We start from the raw sequence: 25,709 nt of genomic DNA, 5'->3' as shown, positions 1-25,709 counted from the left end.
GTAGAAAAGTTCAAACACCTTCAGCAGGTTTCCTTCCTTCTTCTGGTAGTTTGGTTCCAGACTGTGCTGTTAAAGGGACAGTTCACCAAAAGCCACAATTATTAAAAGCCACTGATTCAACAGTAGTGTGCTGTATGGCTGCTGCAAGCTCATATAGGCTAAACTGAGAATGTTTACTACTGTTCATGATGAAATATTAATTGATGTGGTAGCCACATGTTGGGATGTTGTAGCCACATGTTGAAATGTTATAGCCACATGTTGGGATGCGGTAGCCACATGTTGAAATGTTATAGCCACATGTTGGGATGCTGTAGCCACGTGTTGGGATGCTGTAGCCACGTGTTGGGATGCGGTAGCCACATGTTGGGATGTTGTAGCCACATGTTGGGATGTTGTAGCCACATGTTGGGATGTTGTAGCCACATGTTGGGATGCGGTAGCCATATGTTGGGATGCGGTAGCCACATGTTGGGATGTTGTAGCCACATGTTGGGATGCGGTAGCCATATGTTGGGATGCGGTAGCCACATGTTGGGATGTTGTAGCCACATGTTGGGATGCGGTAGCCATATGTTGGGATGCTGTAGCCACATGTTGGGATGCTGTAGCCACATGTTGGATGTTGTAGCCACATGTTGGGATGCTGTAGCCACATGTTGGGATGCTGTAGCCACATGTTGGGATGTGGTGGCCACGTTTCGATGCTGTAGCCACATGTTATGATGTGGTAGCCACATGTTATGATGTGATAGCCACATGTTGGGATATGGTAGCCACATGTTGGGATACGGTAGCCACATGTTGGGATGTGGTGGCCACATGTTTCGATGCTGTAGCCACATGTTATGATGTGGTAGCCACATGTTGGGATACGGTAGCCACATATCGGGATGTGGTAGCCATGATGTGAGCCTCAGGCTGTAGTGGGAGCAGACTTGGCCAGCTGATAGAAGCCTTTTCTCCTGGCTCTCCTCAGGTAGTCCAGCAGCACAGCAGCAGCTGCTAGCCCAGTGGCTACACAGACCGCAGGGATGATGATGATGCTGAGGCTGGGAGGAAGGCTGCTGCTTCTCTCTGGATGGATGGACAGAGACAAAAAAGTGGTAACATTGAATTACCAATCAAAAACCTCATTTACATAATTACAGTAATAATTATATTAGACATATTTGTGTCATTATGCTCATTCAGTTGGATTTATTAAGCCTCACAAGCTTTTAGAATTATTTCAATTAGGTGTTTCTGCTGGACGGAGCTAGGAGCAGCAGAAGGAGATTCTGGACTAACTGACCCATGACGCTGATGGAGAAGATTCTGGTCTGGTAGCCCAGGCGGTTGGTCACGTTGACCTGGTACAGGCCCGAGTCGCCGGCTGTGACGTTGATCAATAGGAAGGTCCCGTCCGGAGAGCGCAGCTCCGTCCCGTCGGCCAGTTTCTTCAGAACCACGTCGGACGGGGGGAAGCTGATCGCTCGGCAACAGACCGTGACGTTTTGTCCCTCCTGGACCACCGTGGACGGGAGCACGAGGACCGTGGTGTTCCTGGGAGGAGCTGCAGCGGGAGACAGCGGGATCACAGTCAGAGCTCCGGTCTGCCGCCGGAGGCAGCAGCACACCGGGACAGAAGGTTTCAAGTGTGTAACGCCACATCGCTCAGCGCTGATGTCACGCTCTATTTCTGTCCGCAGCCACATGCTGCATCATATGAAGAAGTGAGAGGTCAAGTCTCCAGATAGCAGCTGTCACATGACCAACAAAACCACAAGCAACAGAAAGCAGGAGGAACTGAAGCTGAGAGAGGAGAGGAAGAACTGAGAGAAAGAATCCAGAGCAAAGGGAAGCTGTCTGTCTGTCTATCTGTCTGTCAGTATCTGCCTGTCTGTCTGTCTGTCTGTCAGTAGCTGTCTGTCTGTCTGTCAGTGTCCGTCTGTCTCACCTGACACAGTGAGGGAGGTGTTGACCAGTTGGGAGCCGTACTGGTTGGTTGCTTCACACTGGTAGAGTCCGGAGTCGTCCAGCAGAGCGGAGGAGAGGCTGAAGGAGACGCAGGAGGAGCCGTCAGCCCGCCGGAGCTCCGCCCCCTGCTCCCGGAGCTCCGCCCCCTCCTCCCGGGTCACTCTCCTCAGCACCAGCCTCCCTGCCGGAGCTCCGTCTGAGCAGCAGGACAGCGTCACCTGCTCCCCCTCCACCGCCCCCCCGCCTGGACTCACAGTGATGGAGGTTCCCCTCGGAGGATCTGGAACCGTCAGCACAGTGAACACCTCAGTGACGAACACATATTACATGTCAGATATACAGACAGGAGGGATGGGACGATCTGCTTATCTCACGATACGATTCGATACGCGATATGGGGTTCAGGAGTCAATAAAAATAAAATGGATCTAATATCATCGTTCATTTTTCTGACCCAGGATACGTATTGTCTCATTTTGTATCGTGATATATTGAACATCGTTCCATCCCTAACAGACAAATAGACAGAAGCCGAGGAAGTAAGAAACAGAGCTATGACGAAGCAGAACATCTGAACATCTCTCTGCAGCCTCACAGTGGATCAGCAGGGAGCCGCTGGTCTGTCTGGTTCTCCACTCCGCTCCCTCCTCCGTCCGCAGAGCGGCTCGGCAGGTCACCGCCTCGTCCCGCCGGCCCGGACCGACCCGGTACCGCAGGACGGACGAGACGTTCCGTAACCGGCCCGGTTCTGACGTGGCGTTCTGTAACGGTTCTGACGGCAGCGTGACGTTCCCGGCCAGCCACCGGATCCTCAGCCGATCGGCCGGGTGGACGTCCCTGACGGAGCAGCGCAGCACCGCCTCCTGACCCGGCAGCACCGGACCGGGAGACTCCAGAACCGGATCGGACGGAAACGCTGCAGAGAATTAAAACAAAGCAGAAACTTAGTCACACTGCTGCTATTTGTAAAGAAGAAATATGGACGGCTGGGTCAGGGTTAGCAGCCCGGTCAGCCTCATCAGAGGAACCGCTCTGAGAAAACATCACATGACGACTATCATCCGTCTCCTTCACAGACAGTCTGAGCTGAAACCAGCCAGGCTGCGTTGTTGTGGGCGGGGCTACAAACCGTCTGAAGCAGACTGGATGAATTTCATTGGCTGATGAAGTTCGTTAGCGGATGACTTTTACCTGAAAGCGCCATCAAAAGTTCAGCTGGTTTAGTGCGTCCTGCCGGCTCAGCGGTCTGAGCTGTTGTGTGGTTTGAGTCCGGCCCAGGACCTTTGTCCCGTCTCCTTCTCTCTCTCCCTCTCTCCCAGTCTCCCCTCTCTCTCTCTCCCAGTCTCCCCTCTCTCTCTCTCCCAGTCTCCCCTCTCTCTCTCTCCCAGTCTCCCCTCTCTCTCTCTCCCAGTCTCCCCTCTCTCTCTCTCCCAGTCTTCCCTCTCTCTCCCAGTCTTTCCTGTCTCTCTCTACATTGAAACTATCTAGCAAAAATGGCAAAAAATAATCTTTAAGAAAAGACAACAAAACAAAAAAGGTTCAGCTAGTTTCAACTGTTTTGACGGACTGGGTTGTGATATTTTGATGCTCAGCGCTCCGTTAATCCGAGTCATCAATCAACACACAGGACTCAGTGAAATATATATATATATTATTGGGATATTGTCTGTTTGTTGATATTTCACAAACGCTCCTGTGAACGCTGCCTAAGGCTTATTAGTGAGAGTCTGGACCTGAGAAGCTTCATCCACGCTGCTCTATGAGCCTCTAACTCAGATTTCATTTTTTAGCCTTTACAGGATTTGCCTTGCATGTAAGAGCGTCGAGTCGGACGAGTGCCGACATTTAATCTGATCTCTGATCTGGACAACAAAAGCCTTTAAACAGCTGAATGTTGCAGAAGAAGCCGACATCGAGCATCTGGAAGCTCTCAGCAGCTCGGTTGTGAAATAATTTGTGTCTTGTGAGAATTATGAGGATGACTGTCAAACACACGGACTCCCTTCAGCATTTCTCCCTCTGACTGGACGGCTCTGCTGTGTGGGAGGCAGCAGGTCTCGGTTCAGTTCGGAGTGAGAGCGGAGGAGGATTCGGCCTTTCTCCTCCTCCTGTCGCTTCCTGTCCGTCAGAGCAGAACAGTTTTCCCCGCCTGTCACTTCAGAGACAGATGGACCCGGGGAAGTGTTCCTCTCTGCTAGAACAACACTAAAATAACAGAATTAAACTCTTCACCCTTTGACCGCTCAGAACCGGACGATGTTCAACAGCAAAATCTGTCCAAGATCTGTCCAAACAGCTCTGGCTCACATCCAGTCCAGACTCACAGGAAAGATCTGCTGCTTAATCACCTTTTCTTTATCTGTGGAGCAACGCAGCGAATCTCACTACTGTGTTCATGCAGGATCAGGGATATCTGAATTGTTTCTCCTCTCCCTCCTCAAGAGAAGCTCATGAGAATATTCATCTGCATCTCCAGACAAATAAGAAAAGCATCATATCTCATGTGATTGCTGATGGATTTGGGCCATGTTTCTCCTGACTGACAGACTGGACATGAAGACATGAGACTAGATGTTCCTCAGCAGAGCTCAGACCTCCAACACTGCAGCTGTCAACATATTCCAGGTCCACATGTCAGATTTTCACCAAAACTTAATAATTTCTTCCATGCCACATTACCAACTGGTTTCACATTTTCCTGACTGGACCTGAATGCAACATGAGATCTGCCTGTTCACATTCTCAGAGGCGACTGTAGAGTCTGACGGGCCCCGGGCAGAAAGTCCCGTGGGGCCTTCTGACCGACTTCTGTTGCCATTATGTTCCCCAGAACATCTATTAAAGTTATCAATCAAAAATCGTTTACAGAATCTAATTTTTTTTATTTTCACACACTTATATTAACTGTAAAATAGGGCATGGCACATGTCATCAATACCATCAGGATGAAATTAATATTCCATTTGATTAAGACTTAATCAGTTTCAAAGGCTGGTTTCACAAATCTAGCTTAAACTATTTATTTACATTACACTTTAATTAATCTCATATGAGCTCAAGGTTCATATGTTTAGATTTGGGGGCAAAGCCAGCTGACAGCCAGCGGCACTTTGTCAGGCTAAACCAAACAAATAACTTTACTCATACTTCTGTTCGGAAGCGTAAAGCATTCACTTATACACAAATAAATTTTCCCTGTTTTTCTGAATTAATGAGATAATTATCTCAGAATTCTGAGAAAAGTTTTCATGGAAAAAAAATGTATGCTCCGTTTTTCTGAGATAATTATCTCGTTAATTCAGAAAAACAGGGCAATTTTTTTTTCTCAAGTGAATGCATTACGCTTCCGTACTACTGTAAGCCACAAGCCAATTAGAATAACTGCTTGCCAAAAAAAACAAAAACGATTTCTTTCTTGCTAGCTTGCAAACTCAGTTCTGTTAGCTTGCTAGATAGCATTAGTTAAGTGCCTAAAACAAAAGTTAGCTATAGGCTAACGTTACATGACATCATGTATCTTTGCTAACTAACTTTTTGTCGTACTATTTACTATAATCATTTATCATCATTTGTCATTATCTGCTCCACTTACCACTGTCCTGCTTTCTTTTCTCTTCCTCCTCTTTCTTTCTTTCTTTTTTAACTCCTGGACCTTTTCATTTAGCTATTAGCTATATTTAGCTATTTTCATTTAGCTTGGTAAAATCAATCAATCAGGAATTAAAACAAACTTGTGCTGCGCTCACAGAGACGCGAATGAGATGCGGCCCCTTTAGGGAGGTTTCCTACTGATTGTCGCTGTGGGTACCGTAGTTTAGGGGGGTTCCCACAATTTGAGACATTGCTGTGGACTGAAATGAGTCAGCCCTTGGGGGCCCCCTCGTGCTGGGGGCCCCAAGCAGCTGCCTGCCTTGCCTGTCCATAAAATTCGCCTCTGGACATTCTGCACACTTTAATCATTTGATCTGATCATCTCAGCACCACCTGACCAACCAGCTCTCTATCTGTTCAGTTCCATCAGAGCTTCAACACTGGACCTGGACCAAGTTCTGGTTCCGTCTGAACAGGAGGCGATCTCTCCACTGCCTCCATGTTGTTTGATTGGTCCAGTAATGGAGGGTTTGCCTCTTCTTCTGCCTGCTGATTGGCCACAAAGTCTGATGATGTTACGTGAATCTGTACGTATGTTATATGCCTTTTAGTGAGAAGCCCCGCCCACTGCCACGCCCCCTGGCCAGTTGGTATGAGTTGCCCCATGACCAATCTTTCCACAAAGGTGCATGCAAAACCACTGATAAACTTTGGAGAAATCCTGCTAACAGACGAACAAACAAACAAACAAACAGATGGAATGAAAACAGAAACCCTGTCTGACAACAACATGAAACACTAAGAGAGAAGCACGATGCACCAGAGACAATCCAAGGCCTGTTTCTCAGTTATGAGCAATTGGTCAAAACCTCACACTGATTTTAAATAAAACTCATCTATTTCTAGGAGAAGTAAAGAAGTAGACGAGTAGATCTGTTCAGAAGACCTGGGAGCGCTTCATCACACTCACAGTAAACTTTGACCTGGGTGCGTTTGGTTCTGAGGACGGAGCCGCAGCGGCCTTCACAGATGTATTCTCCCTGGTCCTGCAGGTCCAGAGGCTGGAGGCGGAGCTGGAGGCGGTCCCCGGCGTCCCGGGCGTCCCGGGCGTCCCGGGCGTCCCGGGTGTCGGCCCGGCGGCGGGGCGGCCGGTCCTCGGCTCTCCTCCAGCTCAGGACGGGCTGCAGGCAGCCGGAGGCCCGGCAGCTCAGCTCCAGGCCGGAGCCCCGCTCCGCTGCAGCTGGCCGGGGGGACAGCTGCAGCTGCAGGGGGTGAGCTGAACACACACACACACACACACACACACACACACACACACACGAACACGCACACGCACACACACACACATGCACGAACACACACACACACACACACACGAACACGCACACGCACACGCACACGCACACGCACACACACACACATGCACGAACACACACACACGCACACGCACACACACACACATGCACGAACACACACACACGCACACACACACACACACGCACAAACACACACACACACACACACACGAACACGCACACATTAACACTGCTTTACATTTTACATTCAGATGATGATCTACAACAGTAAAATACACTCACATTCACATGGACTGAAGACAGTATAGACGGGTCTGTCTGTCAGTACCTGTCTGTCTGTCTGTCTGTCTGTCTGTCTGTCTGTCTGTCTGTCTGTCAGTAGCTGTCTGTCTGTCTGTCTGTCTGTCAGTAGCTGTCTGTCTGTCTGTCAGTGTCCGTCTGTCTCACCTGACACAGTGAGGGAGGTGTTGACCAGTTGGGAGCCGTACTGGTTGGTTGCTTCACACTGGTAGAGTCCGGAGTCGTCCAGCAGAGCGGAGGAGAGGCTGAAGGAGACACAGGAGGAGCCGTCGGCCCGCCGGAGCTCCGCCCCCTGCTCCCGGAGCTCCGCCCCCTGCTCCCGGAGCTCCGCCCCCTGCTCCCGGAGCTCCGCCCCGTGCTCCTGGAGATCCGCCCCCTGCTCCAGGAGCTCCGCCCCGTGCTCCTGGAGATCCGCCCCGTGCTCCCGGAGCTCCGCCCCCTGGTCCCGGAGCTCCGCCCCCTGCTCCAGGAGCCCCGCCCCCTGCTCCCGGAGCCCCGCCCCCTCCTCCCGGCTCACTCTCCTCAGCACCAGCCTCCCTGCCGGAGCTCCGTCTGAGCAGCAGGACAGCGTCACCTGCTCCCCCTCCACCGCCCCCCCGCCTGGACTCACAGTGATGGAGGTGTTGGTGGGCGGAGCTACAGCGGGTCAGAGCGGTGAGGTCAGAGGTCACAGCAGATTAAAAAGGGAACTCACACATAACCTCTGACCCCCAGACAGGTCAGTCAGTGTTTCTCTTTCCTAAAGCCAGAGAAAAACCTTGAATCTGTGAAGTTTTCACACCAAAATTAACTTTATTTTGTAGCTTTGCTAACAGATATGAAGATATGAATTTAAACCTCATTTGGGTGCAAGAACTCACACAGAAACCTTCTGGGTGGATAAAGTCCCATTCACTGTTACATCACAGTGACATCACAGGTTCAAAGGTCAGTTCCAGTTTTTAGCGTTAGGAAAGAGTGGAGCGAGTTCACAAACACTGACTGAACTGTGCTGGGACAAGAAGAACACACACACACACATACACACACACACACACACACACACACACACACACATACACACACACACACACACACACACACACATACACACGCACACACACACACACACACACAGGGGGTCAGGACACAGTGGGTTCAGTGAACAGCTGAATCTTACCGTGAACGGTGACTTCCACCGTCTCCGTCTGGTTCCCCAGAGCGTTTGAGGCCAGACAGTCGTACCGGCCGGCCTGGGCCGCCGTCACCGAGGGCAACAGCAGCTCCCGGCTCCGGCCCGGCGCCGCCGCCTCCGCCCGGCCCTCCGCCCGGCCCTCCGCCCGGCCCTCCGCCCGGCCCTCCGCCCGGCCCTCCGCCCGGCCCTCCGCCCGGCCGCTCGCCGACCTGAAGCTCCAGCTGATCTGTGGCTCGGGGTTCCCCTCCGCAGAGCAGGACAGAGTCAGAGGAGAACCGGACATCACCGACACCGGATCTGATATGACGGAGATGTGAGGAGCGTCTGCAGCAGAGAGGAGGTTCAGAGTCACGTCACTACGAGTCCAAACCCCTTCATCTTATCCCTGAAATGCCCTTCATTTCTCCATTACATAAACATTAATTATCCATTAAAAATAGCTAGCAGAGATACTAGTAATTTAGGGATTTTTTATGCCTTTTGTGCAGGTTTACAGGTTATTAAGTGGATATTAATGGAAAAGTTCCTGTCTCCCTGAATTTTTCATTAAATTAGAATAGAAGGTAAGGAGTCAAGATGGGGATGTTAAGGGGTGTTTAAAGAGGTTTTGATGGGGTCTCCTCCATTAATAACCCATATTCTCTGTCCAGAGTTTATTTTGTGTCTTTCTGTCCATTCAGAGCTGTGTGTGTGGTGTCATGAACCAAAAACACTCTCAATCCATTTCTCCACGTTCATTTTCCAGCATCTCTCTGAGCCTTACCAAGAACAGGCCGTTTCTGTCTCCGTGTCTTTAAGGCTCATTAATATTAACGACCCTCCGTTCCGATCGGCTAACCGTTTCGAGAGCGAAACGTGAGACGCCGCGGCCCGGCGGCTACAGGTAGGGAAAACTCTCCGGTAATAAACGATGACGACCGCTCGACCGCTTTGAAAAAAACACTTTGTTAGTCTATTATTTCTTACAGAAATGATAATGAGCGAACCTTTGTGACGCCGCAAAGTTACGGAAGTCCAAACGGCTCGTTTAGAGGCTCGCTTTTCTAATATGGATTGTGTGGATTTAGTTTTGATACTTTCACCATGTTTAGATACACATCCAACTCCTTTATCATCACAGAGGAGAGGGAGTCCTGCTTTACACCATGTGACCTTTAAATAATTTTAAGGGGATTTTGCATGAGTCTGACATGTGACCAAGGTCACATGTCAGACCGCCGAGCCCCAGACCGCCGCATGCTGTTAACTGAACAGTAAGCAGAACAGTAGAACCGAGCGGGTTCCCCAGACAGGCGGAGGTGGAACGTTGCGTGTCGTTCTGTCAGACTCACAGAGAACGGTCAGAGGAACGGTGGTCTCTCTGCTGCGCTCCTCGGCCGGCAGGCCCGGCAGCCGCAGCGCGGCGCGGCAGGTGATGTCGCTTCCCGCCTCCTGCGGGCCGGGGGTGAAGGTGTAGGTGGAGAGGAAGGAGGCGGAGCCCGGCTCGCCCGCTCCGCTCCGCAGGACCCGGTCTCCTCTCAGCCAGGAGACGCTCAGCAGCTCGGGGGGGCGGAGCTCCGACACCCGGCAGCTCAGGGTCGCCTCCTCGCCGAGCCGCAGGAGGTCGTGACCCCGGATCACCGGGGCTTCTGGGAACGCTGAAAGACAAAGAAACAGGAGGTGAAGCTCTGTGTGCCTCTGGTAGAGTCTTGGGTCGTCTCTTCCTCCAGGATAAAACCCCAAATCAGTGATTCTGTGATCTGTTGCTCTGGTAGAGCAGACTGGAGAGTCGTGTCCTGCCTGTCTGACTGTCTGACTGACTGTCTGTCTGACTGCCTGTCTGACTGTCTGACTGACTGTCTGTCTGACTGCCTGTCTGACTGTCTGACTGACTGCCTGTCTGACTGTCTGACTGCCTGTCTGACTGACTGTTTACATCGACAACGGTTAGTTTAAAAGTTTGGACACGAGTTTCAGGAGTTTCCGGAGGCAGCGAGTCACACTGGCCACCGCTGAGTCACAGAACCAGACTGACAGAACCAGACTGACAGAACCAGACTCACAGAACCAGACTGACAGAACCAGACTCACAGAACCAGAGTGACACAGAACCAGACTCACAGAACCAGACTGACAGAACCAGACTCACAGAACCAGACTGACAGAACCAGAGTGACAGAACCAGACTCACAGAACCAGACTCACAGAACCAGACTCACAGAACCAGACTGACAGAACCAGACTCACAGAACCAGACTGACAGAACCAGACTCACAGAACCAGACTCACAGAACCAGACTCACAGAACCAGACTCACAGAACCAGAGTGACAGAACCAGACTCACAGAACCAGAGTGACACAGAACCAGACTCACAGAACCAGACTCACAGAACCAGAGTGACAGAACCAGAGTGACAGAACCAGACTGACAGAACCAGACTCACAGAACCAGACTCACAGAACCAGACTGACAGAACCAGACTGACAGAACCAGACTCACAGAACCAGACTCACAGATTTTCTTGATGAAAATCTTCATCAGGACTTTTGTCCTGCTGTTCTGTGAGAAATATCATCTGCAATATGAAAACAGTCTGAAGGAAATAAAGCCGCAGCAGAGATGAACTGTGAAGCTTCACTTGTTTCAGATATTTATTTATCACAGACATTCTTTCAACATGAAGCTGAAACAGTAGAAATAATTTGTATCATATTTTAAAACTGAACTGAAGAACAAACTGAAAACTGAAAGAGTTTGTCAGTCGGTTCTGACAAAAAGAAACTGAAAACAAACAGAAACAGACAGAGCTGCCCAGCAAGACTGGTGTGTGTGTGTGTGTGTGTGTGAGTGTGTGTGTGGCAGTGTGTGTGTGTGTGTGTGTGTGGCAGTGTGTGTGTGTGTGTGTGTGTGTGTGTGTGTGTGTATGTGGCAGTGTGTGTGTCAGCGTGTGTGTGTGTGTGTGTGTGTGTGTGTGGCAGTGTGTGTATGTGGCAGTGTGTGTGTGTGTGTGTGTGTGTGTGTGTGTGGCAGTGTGTGTGTGTGTGTGTGTGTGTGTATGTGGCAGTGTGTGTGTCAGCGTGTGTGTGTGTGTGTGTGTGTGTGTGTGTATGTGGCAGTGTGTGTGTCAGCGTGTGTGTGTCAGCGTGTGTGTGTGTGTGTGTGAGTGTGTGTGTGTGTGTGTGTGTGTGTGTGTGTATGTGGCAGTGTGTGTGTCAGCGTGTGTGTGTGTGTGTGTGTGTGTGTGTGTGTGTGGCAGTGTGTGTGTGTGTGTGTGTGTGTGTGTGTGTGTGTGGGTGTGTGCGTGTGTGTGTGTCAGCGTGTGTGTGTGTGTGTGTGTGTGTGTGTATGTGGCAGTGTGTGTGTCAGCGTGTGTGTGTGTCAGCGTGTGTGTGTGTGTGTGTGAGTGTGTGTGTGTGTGTGTGTGTGTGTGTGTGTATGTGGCAGTGTGTGTGTCAGCGTGTGTGTGTGTCAGCGTGTGTGTGTGTGTGTGTGTGTGTGAGTGTGCAGCACTGTAGGTCAGACTCACAGTAGACCTGGACCACGGCTCTGGTCTGTCTGGTTTCTCGCCCACAGCTGACCTTGCAGACCAGCGTGGCCTCGCTCTCTGGGGTCACGGGGTCAAAGGTCAGCACGGACTCCGTCCCGGCGGTGCGGATGTGGGCGGTGAGCGGCCGGTCCTCCAGCAGCACCCAGGACAGGCTCGCCCTGCCGGGACAGTCCCGCACCGAGCAGCGCAGCTCGCCCCGCCCGCCCAGACGCAGCAGAGCGGTGCGCGGCTGCACCTCCACATGCAGCGCGCACACACACACACACACACACAACACACACCACACACACACTGCAGGAGGTACAGTCCAGATTAATATTCATAAACAACACACACACACACACACACACTGTTAATACTAATAAACAACACATTAATACTAATAAACAGCACATTAATACTAATAAACAACACATTAATACTAATAAACAACACATTAATACTAATAAACAGCACATTAATACTAATAAACAGCACATTAATACTAATAAACAACACATTAATACTAATAAACAACACATTAATACTAATAAACAGCACATTAATACTAATAAACAGCACATTAATACTAATAAACAGCACATTAATACTAATAAACAGCACATTAATACTAATAAACAACACAGTAATACTAATAAACAACACATTAATACTAATAAACAACACATTAATACTAATAAACAGCACATTAATACTAATAAACAGCACATTAATACTAATAAACAGCACATTAATACTAATAAACAACACAGTAATACTAATAAACAGCACATTAATACTAATAAACAACACAGTAATACTAATAAACAGCACATTAATACTAATAAACAACACAGTAATACTAATAAACAACACAGTAATACTAATAAACAACACAGTAATACTAATAAACAACACATTAATACTAATAAACAACACATTAATACTAATAAACAACACACATGAACGCCTAGCCGTTGTTTTTTTATATGTTTATTTTATATCTGTCTATATTCTCTTGTTTTCTTCTCGTCTTCACGTCTGAGTGATTATATATTTTGCTCTCTTGTTTTTGAACTCACTGCCTTCAATTCCCTTTGAGGGATGAGTAAAGTATTTTGATTGATTCATTGAATACCAATAAATAAACCAGATCAATACATATCCCAAACAGCAGAGAGAACAATGGCAGCTGATAAACTGATAAACTGTCAGACTGATTGAGATGTGGATCCAGCTCACCTGTCAGCTGAACACAGATCCTCCAGACCGGCAGCGCAGCCATTTCTCTACGATTATTCAAGAAGAGAAGAAGAGCAGAGCGGCTCCTTTGTCTGACAGCGAGTCAGTTCAGCTCCGCTAACACCAGAGACCTGAGAGCAGTCTCCCTCTGATCCCCCTCTCTCTCTCTCTCTCTCTCTCTGTCTCTCTCTCTGCCTCTCTCTCTGTTTCTCTCTCTCTCTCTCTCTCTCTCTCTCTGCCTCTCTCTCTGTTTCTCTCTCTCTCTCTGTCTCTCTCTCTCTCTCTCTCTCTCTCTCTGTCTCTCTCTCTGCCTCTCTCTCCCTCTGATCCCCCTCTCTCTCTCTCTCTGCTTCTCTCTCTGTTTCTTTCTCTCTCTCTCTCTGCCTCTCTCTCTCTGTGTCTCTCTCTCTCTGCCTCTCTCTCTCCCTCTGATCCCTCTCTCTCTCTCTGTCTCTCCCCCTCTCTCTCTCTCTCTCTCTCTCTCTCTTCAGAGCGACAGCGCCCTCTTCAGGCCAACAAACAGGAATCTGCAGAAAGTTGAACAAGTTTTCTTGAATCTTTGACCCGACTGATTGATCCGGCGTGTGACGGAACGGACTGAAAGGTTTTTGGACGCTCACACCCTGCATGACCTCTGATTGATCTGTTATTGATCGGTGTGAAGAATGGGGAGCGTTGCACTAATCAGTGTGTTCTGTGGGACCGGATAAGACCGGACCGCGGGGAGATGTGGAGTCATGTGACGAGCTTCACTTTCCCCTCCTGACAGAAACATCCAAACTCTTCTCCGTTCAGACACGGGAGCCGAGTTTGGATTTATTTCCTCACCTTTTCTTTTATGAGATTTATGAGAAAAAACAGCAGCTGAGCTTCCTCGTGTAAACAGAAAAATCACTTTAACAGAAGTAACTGTGTCCACATGTGAGCAGAGGTGGAACACCTTCCAAAGTCCAGAGCAGAAAACCACGAAGCGTTCAGGAACCAACTGACACACAACTGACAAACAACTGACAGGCCACGCCAGGGACGGACGATCCGACTCCATAGGTGATCTGAGTTCAGGATCAATACAGCCAGGATACGATGTGATCTGATATCACCATTCATGTTCCTGACAGCAGACGGACTGACATGTTTTGTATTGATATATATTGAATTTCCACACATCGTCCCGTCTCTCCGTCTGTTACAACCTGAACAGATTCTTCTTCAGGCACCAATAAAATGTTTTTACACTAAAACTCTGAAGGCCCTGAAGAAGAATCTGTTCAGGGTGAAACAGTGCGGTGTGTCAGTTGTGTGTCAGTTGTGTGTCAGTTGCTTCCTGAACGTTTCGTGTTTTTTTTGTTCTGGACTTTAGAAGATTTTCCACTTCTGTTAATTTTTCTATTAAAGTGATTTTTTTTGTACATGTACAGAAGCTCAGCTGCTGTTTGGCCTTTTCTTTCCAAACTCTCAAGTTGATCTATGAAAATATCTTCTTCTCTTTCTTTCAGCGTCTGTCTCTGTTTCAGGTTTAGGACTCTCCTGGTTACTGGCTGCAGGTCACATGACAGACCGTGACAGAGGAAAATAAGAAGACAAAGGAAATAATGTCAGAAGAATAAGAACTTTATTTGCTCTTTTTGATATTGCTCATATGTAAAGTCTGCAGGATTCCTACAGATTCTTCTGTCAGTGAAAAGAAAAAAAAATCTACAAATGTTATTTTCTATCATTTTTCTCATGGACTTACACAACACATTAATAACAGGATCATCACATTCATGAGTGAAGCAACAATAATTAAAACGGCTTCATCAGCTGCACGTGGCTGAAGATGAAACTGCTGACTCGTCACCTCCAACACTGAAGGTTTAAAAGTTTCAGTTTACATGATGGAGACGCTTCCTGCCAGTGTGACTCCATGTTGTATTGACAAGTTCAATTTCTTATCCAACACAGGAAATACAGACGGCACACAATGATGATGTCACGTCATTTAGGACTCTGTGATTGGTTCACTGTGACGGAACATTTTCACACAGTAGATGTGAAACTTTCACAGAAATATTTCTTGAAAGGGAAAACTGTCAGAGGCGATCTTCTGGAATATTTCCCTTCATACAACGCCGCAGTGCAAAAGATGTGGAGAAATCAATACTGATCAATAATAAAATAATGATAATAAGGTCTTTGCTCCAAGACTCAGCCTACAGGAGCAGAACCTGGTCTGGAGACGGCTTTTCATTTCTCTGAGGATCTTTGATTTGGAGGTTTGTTGCTTACTCATGAATGTGGTCAGGTCTGGAGAACATGACATGTAAACCCTTAACATGTAAACCCTTAACATGTAAACCCTTAACATGTTACATGATTTTCTACATACAGTGCTATGTGAAAACGACGTGCTGGAGGACATCCGGCTCCGTCCAGAAGAGGTAGAAGACTCGTCTCTTATAAAAGCTTTTCCTTCTGTCTGGTGAACAGTGAACATCCTTCAGTTCAACACAAACCTCCTGGAGACAAACAGGAAGATCATCTACCCGCACCTGTCGCTTCGACCAATCAGATCGTGTTCAGAGCTTTGAGACCGATCAGCAGGTGAATCGTCTGAGTGGAAACAGTTCAGCTGATCCAGGATCAGATCATTCACAGCGCCTGTCAACACTGTGGGACACCGAGCTTTTGAAAACGTTCAATAAATCTGCATGTTTTCTTTGTCGGTTTACAATAACTGAACCTCATTAAAGACGAACTAGGGTTAGTTTGAGAAAAGAAATCATACATGAGAATATCTGTGAGCTGGTCTGCAGCAACAGTTTGTCCAGGCGCTCCTCGCTCTGCCATGAAAACACTTTGAAAATCTTTTTATTCCTTTAAAATGTATGAGAGGCGACAGCAGAGTCTCCCACCAGCGGCTCGTCTCGACAGACAGAAACAACAACAAGGCTTTAAAAACATTTCTAAACTGATTTTCATATGTTCAAGAAACAAATATAAAACTTTAACCCTGTAGAATTAAAGGTTAAAAACAAACTGCCTGTAGTTTAGTTTCCACTCAGGATGAACAGCAGAAATCCTCTTCAGGTCTCCTCTGAGTCAGTGTGAAGGAAACACCAAAATAAACTGTCCGGACAAATAAAATGCTGCCATCATTTAACTGGTGAGAACAGCAGCATCCCTCCATCACAGAGTTAAAACTTCCCTTCTCTCACTGCTGCTCGTTTGACAGCAGGTCAAAGTTCATTTGTTTCTAGTTAAACAGAGCTGATCATATTTAAACAATCCAGTGAGTTTTTGTTACACCGCCCGTCTAAAGTTTGGGGACACCCGACATTTTCTACATTTTACTAGTACTATTTATTTTATTAATTTTCTGTTATTTTTCAATGAAGAAGTGAGGAAAGAAATGCCTGCAATGCTTTTGTTAACATCAAATATCTATTTCCTAATACTCTATTTAATCCATTTCTAATGTATTTCTTGGACACTGTTCATGTTCATCAGAGTCTGTCTGTGGTTTTCCTCTGAAGTCCAGCAGAGACAAGCTGACCGTTCACATGAAGCAACTGAGCTGAGCAGCAGTTCAGCTGCTGAGGTATTTTTGATGAACGTAGAGTTTAATTGTTTTAGTTTCATCATAAAAAATATTTACATGTTAGATTTTTTTCCCCAAGCTAAACCTAGTTGGTCTTTAATGGGGTTCAGTTAGTGTAAAGCGACAAAGAAAACATGTTTTTTAATTAAACAGTTTCAAAAGCCCGATCCGACACATCAACATATCTGAACCCAGCTGACTCTTTTTCACACATTAAACGACGACCTGAAACCGATCCGCAACCCGAAAAAAATAAAGGATTGAGGCAGCCGGGTCATTTTCCAAAGACTGCTGTGTGACTCAGTGAGACGGATTTAAAGCAGCTGGAGGGCAGAGAGGTTTATTCCCTTTAATTAAATTTAAATTTCATTGAAGTTTAGTCTATAATCACATTGTGTGTGTGTGTGTGTGTGTAGCCTATCTGACCCGTTCTCAACATTATCTTAAATATTATCTTGTCGTGGGTTTATCCCGCAGATAGTTCCAGATCGACCCGCGTCACTCGCGGCGAGCCGCGCGGCGCGGCCGGCGTTCCTCGGCTGTTTGGACGTGTGAGCTTCTCTGCATGAAGCGTGAACCAGCCGCAACACTTCAGCACGCACGTTGTTCAGTGATACTGGTATTAGGACATTAGCATTTTTAAAAATTAGGAATCTACAGGCCATAAAATAAAAAACAAACATCATCTTCCTCACTGAAGCCGCTGCGTTGTCATGGGAAACTCCAACATGCAGCTGGATAGAAAATAATAAAGTCCACAGTAGAGTCCAGATGGAGACGGCCCGGTGAATCGTCTTCATTTTGAAAGCGTCTTACAGAGTTCGGTGATGTCGTCATGAAGGATACAGAGGAACTGAATAATCCATAAAGACCGATCAGGACTGAATGGCTGTTCGACCAATCAGATGAACTACCTGTTGAATAATTGATCAGTTTCCTACAGAGCAGAATGTAAATACTGTAAATATGATTCATGGTCAGGATCCTTATCAAAAAACCAAAATATCTTCTCTTTAAACAAAATCCATGCAACAAAAATATGTCTTCTTTCATGAATAAGTACAGAAATATAAAATCCTTTTTATCTAAATATATCCTCTTTTTCAGCCAAACGTGTGTGTGAACTACATGATATTTACATACAGCACATTTACATACAGTATTAACATGTGAAGAAGCTGTTAGTGTCTGTGGCTCCTTCAGTTAGAACAGACTTGAACCGGATCAGACAGTCAGACTCTGACTGAACACCGCCTGGTTTATTAGCTTCCCTTTTACCATCCGACAGACCAGAGGGGGGTCCAGACTCAGCAGGGGGGATTCTGGGTAATGTTTCCTCCAGGATCAAGGCAGCTCTGCAGCTCTAGTACTGAATGTACTCAGACTGAAGGGACTGCAAGACAAACAGAAAATCATGTTCATCTCTGAGGATCAAATGTGATCGTTTTTACTTTCCTGCATCCACATTTCTAAAATAACTGTTTTGTTTTAAGAGGTTAACAGAAATAAAGTCTGAGACAAACATCAAAGGCCAAGGTTGTTTCTTCATGAGCCCTAAAACAAACCAGGGATACATTTATATTTATAATACTGTTAAGGGTTTACCACAGGACAATATGATGAGATTCATTTACATGAGACCAATGAGACCAATTTAGTTGATGTTTCTGTGATTAACCCCATCTGATCTGACCTGCTGTGAACTCCACCCACCTGCTGCACCCAGGTGGTTAAATACAACACATGCTCAAAATTATTTGCAAATCTGGCTGCGTTTTCCCTAAAAAGGATTCATCTGTTCCAGATCTTAAGGGACAGACGGGGAAATGGACAGCAGCTTTTAAATCACATCCTGAAACAGACTGAATGAGTGTGAATGAGAAACTGTGAGGCAGGAAGGAAGAGAAGAAGAAGGGGAGGAACAGTGACGAGAAAGAAGAGAAGAAGAGAGAGCACACATCCAATCAGAGCAGAAAGACACAGTACTACTGTACCACAGTACTAGCTCCTACTGCAGTACCTCCTACTGCAGTACCACAGTACTACCTCCTACTGCAGTACCACAGTACTACCTCCTACTGCAGTACCACAGTACTACCGCCTACTGCAGTACCTCCTACTGCAGTACCTCCTACTGCAGTACCACAGTACTACCTCCTACTGCAGTACCACAGTACTACCTCCTACTGCAGTACCTCCTACTGCAGTACCACAGTACTAGCTCCTACTGCAGTACCTCCTACTGCAGTACCACAGTACTACCTCCTACTGCAGTACCTCCTACCGCAGTACCACAGTACTACCTACTACTCCAGTACCACAGTACTACCTCCTACTGCAGTACCTCCTACCGCAGTACCACAGTACTACCTACTACTCCAGTACCACAGTACTACCTCCTACTGCTCTACCACAGTACTACCTCCTACTGCAGTACCTCCTACTACAGTACCACAGTACTAGCTCCTACTGCAGTACCACAGTACTAGCTCCTACTGCAGTACCTCCTACTACAGTACCACAGTACTAGCTCCTACTGCAGTACTGTTACTATAGAAACCAGTAATTCTTACTGGCTCCATCTGCTTAACCAAATCATAAAACAAAGCCCTTGCAATTTCTTCATGGCTTGTTTTTCCTGTTGCTGTATTCCCAGCAGAGCTTTTCCAGATGAGGTGAATGAGATGGGAATAATATTTTTCTAAAAACTAAAAATGCAGTGTTGGAAGCGGTCCTGAGAATTTGAGCCCCGACTCTAATCCTAACCTAACAGTCAGCAGAGCCTGTTTTCTGGAGCTCAAGATGTTTCACCTCCCCTCTCTTCACTACAATTAAGACAAAAATGCTTTTGCTTTCAAAAACACATCTAAAAGAAAAGAGCTAGTAGAAGAACTAGTGCAACTACAAAGCTTGACTGTTGCTTTTTAAACATGACAGAAGTAGACAGGAATTTAAAAAACGTACACTGTATTTGTTTAAATAAAACTGTTTGGTGCTTTACTACTAATGTTTTAACCTAACAAAAAATGAATGAGTTTTTCCTATGAATTACAATTTCTCAGACAATTTCTCAGTGAACTTTTTCATAGCTTAATTACAACTGCTACTCATTCAGTGTGAGGCCTGCTGCTGCTGACACTAAGAGACACGGCAACACGCATGAAGGACCAGCCCGGCCTGGGATTTAGCTTTCAGTCTCACTCAGGAAGCGCTGAACAGTTACTGAAGATGCTGAATGGAGTTGGAAGGCAGAGTTTTCTCCAGCCGGATATTCTGAACTGCTGTTAGATGCTTTTCATTTTCCTCTCCACAATTCGCATTCAGGCGACCCTTTTGTCCCCCGGGCCAAACTCGACTCAAGCTCGTCCCCTCTCCTGTTCGTGACACGAACCTGTTGGGACGAGGTCTGAGGCCAGGCTCCTCTCCCAGAAGAAGGTGGTCTGTCTCCTCCAGGTGGGAAGGGAGCTGCCCTACCTGGAGGAGTTCAGGTTTCTCAGGTCTGATTCACCAGTGAGGGGAAAAAGGAACGTGAGATTCTGGCGGTTAGGTCCGGCGGCTGCTGTAATGCGGCATCGCATTGGACTGTGGTGGTGAAGAGAGAGCTGATTCACAAAGTCAAAGTTGTCGAATTACTGGTCAACCTTTGTTCCCTCCCTCACCTATGGCTGCAAGTTCTGAGTACCGACCAAAACAATGAGATCAAATACCAGGGGCAAGGAGGTGAGACGCTGAGTGATCCAGGAGGAGCTGAGTGATCCAGGAGGAGCTGAGTGATCCAGGAGGAGCTCAGTGATCCAGGAGGAGCTGAGTGATCCAGGAGGAGCCGAGTGATCCAGGAGGAGCTCAGTGATCCAGGAGGAGCTGAGTGATCCAGGAGGAGCCGAGTGATCCAGGAGGAGCTCAGTGATCCAGGAGGAGCTCAGTGATCCAGGAGGAGCCGAGTGATCCAGGAGGAGCCGAGTGATCCAGGAGGAGCCGAGTGATCCAGGAGGAGCTCAGTGATCCAGGAGGAGCCGAGTGATCCAGGAGGAGCCGAGTGATCCAGGAGGAGCTCAGTGATCCAGGAGGAGCTCAGTGATCCAGGAGGAGCTGAGTGATCCAGGAGGAGCCGAGTGATCCAGGAGGAGCTGAGTGATCCAGGAGGAGCTCAGTGATCCAGGAGGAGCTCAGTGATCCAGGAGGAGCTGAGTGATCCAGGAGGAGCTTGGAGTTGAGCTGCTGCTCCTCCACATTGAGAGGAACCAGTTGAGGAGGTTCAGGCTCCTGGTAAGGAAGCCCTGCCCCTCCATAGGTTTTTCTATCAGCTGGAGGGACTAAATCTCCCAGCATGCCATGGAGGAGCTTGCTGTGTGGCCCTTTTGCCACCAAGACCCTGAAGACCCTGATCCAGATGAGCGTCAAGAACATGGATGGACGGACAGACGGGCGAATGTCCAGTGAGTTTGGACAGTCTCTTCCAGTCGCTGGGCAGCAGCTCGGAACAGACTATCGACCAGATTACTGCAGAACTGAAAGATTTAGGATGCAATCACACCTATAGTTTGTCTTCTTTGGTCCAAACCACAGTTGAAAAGTTGACTTTGTTCTATTTTTGTATTTGGTTCATTTAGGTTCACGTTGCCCACTTACAAGTGAACCAAGGCTTGTAAACAGAAGTCACATGACTCACAAGTAGCCTGTTTATTGGACAGAGTTTCATCCTGCAAAATTAAAGAGTTTGGCAGCTGGGGAGAGGAGGATCAAAACAAATCTGAAACTTTAACTATGGTCTTCTCTGTGCTGTTTGCCACAATTTACCTTCTCTGGTCTTATACCAGGTAAGAACAAATGAATATAAAACTATAAATCAGTCCAGACTGCAGTTTGCCCTCAGTTCATTTTGTTAGTCTAGGCTTTCCAAGCATGAGGAACTGCTGACTATCAGATGTCAGTATCCATCCCGATCCACCACATGGATCAATGGTCGAACAAGAACAGACTCATAAAACCAAATGTTTTGGGGTTGTTTCCTGTAGTTGGTACGATTGCGCTCTCACTTTTAATGAACCGCACCACAGTTCTCTTGGAAGCAGACCGAGACTCGCATTTTCAGGCATCTCGGTGCCGTTATTTGGTGTACACCGGAGGTCGCATGGCATTGTTCTCACCTGGCCAAACAAACTGGGCTAAAGGAGGAAACACACCGAGGTTCGATTGAACCGGTCCAAACATGCTTGGCGTCAATGGATCCTTAGATCCAGATTTAGAATGAAGCTGTAGTTAAGGTAAACACCGTCATATTTTCTACATTTGGCAGCAGAGCATTTCTGCTTTTGTTACCTGCGACGTCTCACTATCTGTGGTTTTGATTCTCCCTGATGGATGAAGCACAAAAAGTGGGAGACGTTGGTTAACCAGCCTGGACGAACTTAACTGGTTTTGATGGATGGATGATTTAAAAACTTGTCCTTTTGTGGTTTAGGTGAGATTTGGGGGGGCGAGGGTTGTGACGCTCTTATTTTGGCACATTTCAGAGCAAAAGCAATAATCACATTATCTATTCAGTCAAATAAGTATTTCTATCAATGTTTGGTGACAAACTAAACCTAAGTGGATCTGACATCAGAACACTCCAGTCCAGATGCTGGTGAATCCATCTTCATTTTGAAAGTGTCTTAAAGAGTTCGGCGATGTGAGGACTCAGCGGTGTCATCATGAAGGCTGCTGCTCTCAGCACCTTTGGGTGGAGGTTTGAGTGTCTGGAAACTGAAGTCAGTTTTGGCATACAGACGGTTTTGGTGTGGACAAAAGGAACGGCAGAACTTTAGATGGGATGTAATAATCCTCTTGCTGAACATAGGAGATGAACGTTTGGATTTCAGCCAGCAGCAGCTTCATGTTAGTGAGTTAGTGATGTTAACTTTCCTGTTATTCACACCATTAGAAAGATCGGTTAGTGAAGATATTAATAGTGAGACATATGAATATGAATTATATTTATGTTTATAAGATCTTAGTGTAATAATCAGATCTATCTATCTCAAACAAGGAGCTAACTGGAGGGAAACCTCTGCCGAGGTGGCAGCGTTACAGCTCTCCCTGGTGGTTTCATCACATCACATTATGTCTGCTGTATTGTGGGCCAACAGACAGAAATTCAGTCTAAAGGATCCTCTTGTCACAGGTTAGTGCCTTAATGCAGTGGAGTCTGCAGGTTTTTATTCCAGTTACTGGAATGAGCTGCTGTAGAGATCGGTGGGAATGAAAACCTGCAGACTGTTGGACCTGCATGCAGCTTCCGATGATACAGAAAGATGATCCAGGCAGACTAACTCCAAATAAACCAGCAAACGGAGGGATACTCTACTGCTTTCCCATTTAATAAGACACTGGACAGGCCCTGCATTCAAGTGGTGTCAGATTTCCCGTCTGAACCAGTCTCCGACCAGAAAGTGCCACATGAACATCTTATTATGTCGGATGATCGTCGGAGAAATCAGGATTGTAGCAGCAGCAAGAATTGGCCGAGTTGTGACGTAATTGCTCATGCCAACATGGCTGAACATAAGAAACTTTCTACAATAAAGTTGAAAATGAACCATAAGCACAAATTTAAGGAGGATATCAAGGAATATGTGGATATTCCTTGATTACTATAGTGCTACGGTAGGTATTAACAACATTCATAATCCCCTGAAATAGCAGAAGATTGCTTGCTAGCTAGGCTATCGCTAGCTTGATTTCTAACGTGTGTGTAAACAGTTGAGGAAACATTCTCCAATTTCCCACCATAAAGTACTACTATAACAAACTACTGGGACGTCCGAGTCGTGACGTATTCCTGACTCGGAGAAAAGTACGACCTGACATCGCTAGAATGCAGGGAAAGACTGTTAAAGCATGTTAAATATCTGCTAGTCTTTCCCACCGCCGAACAACTGTCAAACACCCAGAGGAGGTTAGATCAGAGGAAGCAGAAATGGAACCAGCAAGAAGTTAGGAAACCAGAGAGAGAGAGAGAGAGAGAGAGAGAGAGAGAGAGAGAGAGAGAGAGAGAGAGAGAGAGAGAGAGAGAGAGAGAGAGAGAGAGAGAGAGAGAGCTGCTGCTGGTGTGTTGGTCGCTATAGTGCTGATGGGTACTGATGGATACTGATGGGTGCCTATGGGTGCTGAAGGGTGCTGATGGGTGCCTATGGGTACTGATGGGTACTGATGGGTGCTGAAGGGTGCCTATGGGTGCTGATGGGTACTGATGGGTGCCTATGGGTGCTGATGGGTACTGATGGGTGCCTATGGGTGCTGAAGGGTGCCTATGGGTGCTGATGGGTACTGATGGGTGCCTATGGGTGCTGAAGGGTGCTGAAGGGTACTGATGGGTGCCTATGGGTGCCGATGGGTACTGATGGGTACCTATGGGTGCTGTCGGGTGCCGAGGACAGACAGACTTACGGGGATGGAGCGGCTGAGGTAGCGTCCTGGCGCTCCCTTCACAGCGCTGTAGGGAGCCTGCGGTCTGTAGGGGCTGAAGTCCTGCTGCCTGAAGGCAGAGCTTTTCCCCGCGCCGCCTGCAGGGGGCGCCGCCGGGCCCGAGTACTGACTGTTGTTGTTGACTTCGTGCTGGGGGGTTCGGGGCCCATTAGCGTAACGAGGCAGGGCGGGCTGGGGGAGGGAGGAGGGGGAGGGGGTGATGGGCGAGGAGGAGGGAGGAGGAAGAGAGGTGTACGGCGACTTCCTGTCCTCCTCGGCGTCGGCGGCGTACAGGTCGCCCAGAGAACTGGCTAGCCTGGAGTTGATGGCGGTGCTGAGGTGAGGAGAGGCTTCGTCAACAGACACAGACTCACTGACACGACACACTGAACACGCTACAGCTAGCTACAGCTAGCTACAGCTAACCACACACCGTCAGCTCTCATGTCTTCAACACAAGCTACATGATCTGTTTGATCTACAGCTGATCAGACATCAGCTGCTCCAGTAGAGGGAGATACTGCAGAGCAATGCTGTGACCTGATCTAATGTAATCTAATGGAATCTAATGGAATCTAATAGAATCTAATGTAATGCACCACTAACTTCACGTTTCCATTTCAGTCAGAAACCAGATTTCTCTTCAGTCTGAAAAATATTTGTTCAGAAAGCCGAGGATCGATCTGAGTACTGCTGGATCAACAGAGTACTAACAGGTACTACTAGCTGTGTATTAGTACTGACAGGTATTACTAGCTGTGTATTAGTACTAACAGGTACTACTAGCTGTGTATTAGTACTAACAGGTATTACTAGCTGTATATTAGTACTAACAGGTACTGCTAGCTGTAAACTAATACTAACAGGTATTACTAGCTGTATATTAGTACTAACAGGTACTACCAGCTGTGTATTTGTACTGACAGACAACAACTGAACCATAAAACTGAGACAAGACAAGAAAAGAGAAAGAAGGAGAGAAAGTGAGATGAAACATGAAGGGGGGGGGGGGTTGTGTGTGTGTGTGTGTGTGGGGGGGGGGGGACAGGAAGTGGGAGGAGACAAACAGGAAGCAGGAAGTTGAAAGTGACGCTGACCTCCTGAGGTTGGACGCTGACGACGGGGGACTGCGACCGATCCTCTTGGCTGCAGCAGAAGCAGAGGATGCTGGGACTTTAGAGGACTTGAGAGGGGAGGCGGGGCCTTGGCCGACCCCCATCTGCATTCTACACAGAGAGAGAGAGAGAGAGAGTCAGAGAGAGAGACAGAGAGAGAGAGAGAGAGAGAGAGAGAGAGAGAGAGAGAGAGAGAGTCAGAGAGAGAGAGAGAAAGAAAGAGAGAGTCAGAGAGAGAGACAGAGAGAGAGACAGAGAGAGACAGGCAGACAGACAGAGAGAGAGAGAGAGAGAGAGAGAGACAGAGAGAGAGACAGGCAGACAGACAGAGAGAGAGAGAGAGAGAGAGAGAGAGAGAGAGAGAGACAGAGAGAGAGACAGAGAGAGACAGGCAGACAGACAGAGAGAGAGACAGAGAGAGACAGAGACAGAGAGAGAGAGAGAGAGAGAGAGAGAGAGAGAGAGAGAGAGAGAGAGAG

General features: G+C 47.5%; 2 protein-coding genes across 4 annotated transcripts in view; both read right to left on the bottom strand.

The window, feature by feature from the left end:
• Positions 1–916: 916 nt before the first annotated feature.
• vcam1b (vascular cell adhesion molecule 1b) lies at positions 917–13,132 on the bottom strand. Its single transcript, XM_078285620.1, has 13 exons — positions 13,090–13,132; positions 11,848–12,159; positions 9,672–9,977; positions 8,534–8,664; positions 8,326–8,455; positions 7,684–7,802; positions 7,314–7,458; positions 6,521–6,826; positions 2,555–2,875; positions 2,121–2,239; positions 1,940–2,084; positions 1,295–1,555; positions 917–1,077 (listed from the first exon to the last, which is right to left on the bottom strand). Exons 1-13 carry the CDS (start codon positions 13,130–13,132, stop codon positions 917–919), a joined length of 2,499 nt encoding a protein of 832 aa, XP_078141746.1.
• Positions 13,133–14,684: 1,552 nt separating this feature from the next.
• Positions 14,685–25,709, bottom strand: part of cdc14ab (cell division cycle 14Ab) — a 35,250-nt gene continuing 24,225 nt past the window's right edge. For 2 of the 3 annotated variants that reach the window (XM_071899507.2, XM_071899509.2), the window contains 3 exons: positions 25,213–25,341; positions 24,098–24,449; positions 14,685–18,062 (listed from right to left, as the gene is read on the bottom strand). In XM_071899507.2, coding sequence (XP_071755608.1) covers positions 18,033–18,062; positions 24,098–24,449; positions 25,213–25,341 — 511 coding nt within the window. In that variant the 3' untranslated portion in view covers positions 14,685–18,032. The remainder of the gene's footprint in view (positions 18,063–24,097; positions 24,450–25,212; positions 25,342–25,709) is intronic. The other variant, XM_078285687.1, reaches the window with a different exon arrangement.

The sequence above is a fragment of the Centroberyx gerrardi genome, chromosome 9 (genome assembly GCF_048128805.1).
Source record: "Centroberyx gerrardi isolate f3 chromosome 9, fCenGer3.hap1.cur.20231027, whole genome shotgun sequence".
Classification (NCBI taxonomy): domain Eukaryota; kingdom Metazoa; phylum Chordata; class Actinopteri; order Beryciformes; family Berycidae; genus Centroberyx; species Centroberyx gerrardi.
The sequence above is the reverse complement of the archived record's forward strand: the minus strand, read 5'-3'. Positions and strand labels throughout refer to the sequence as shown.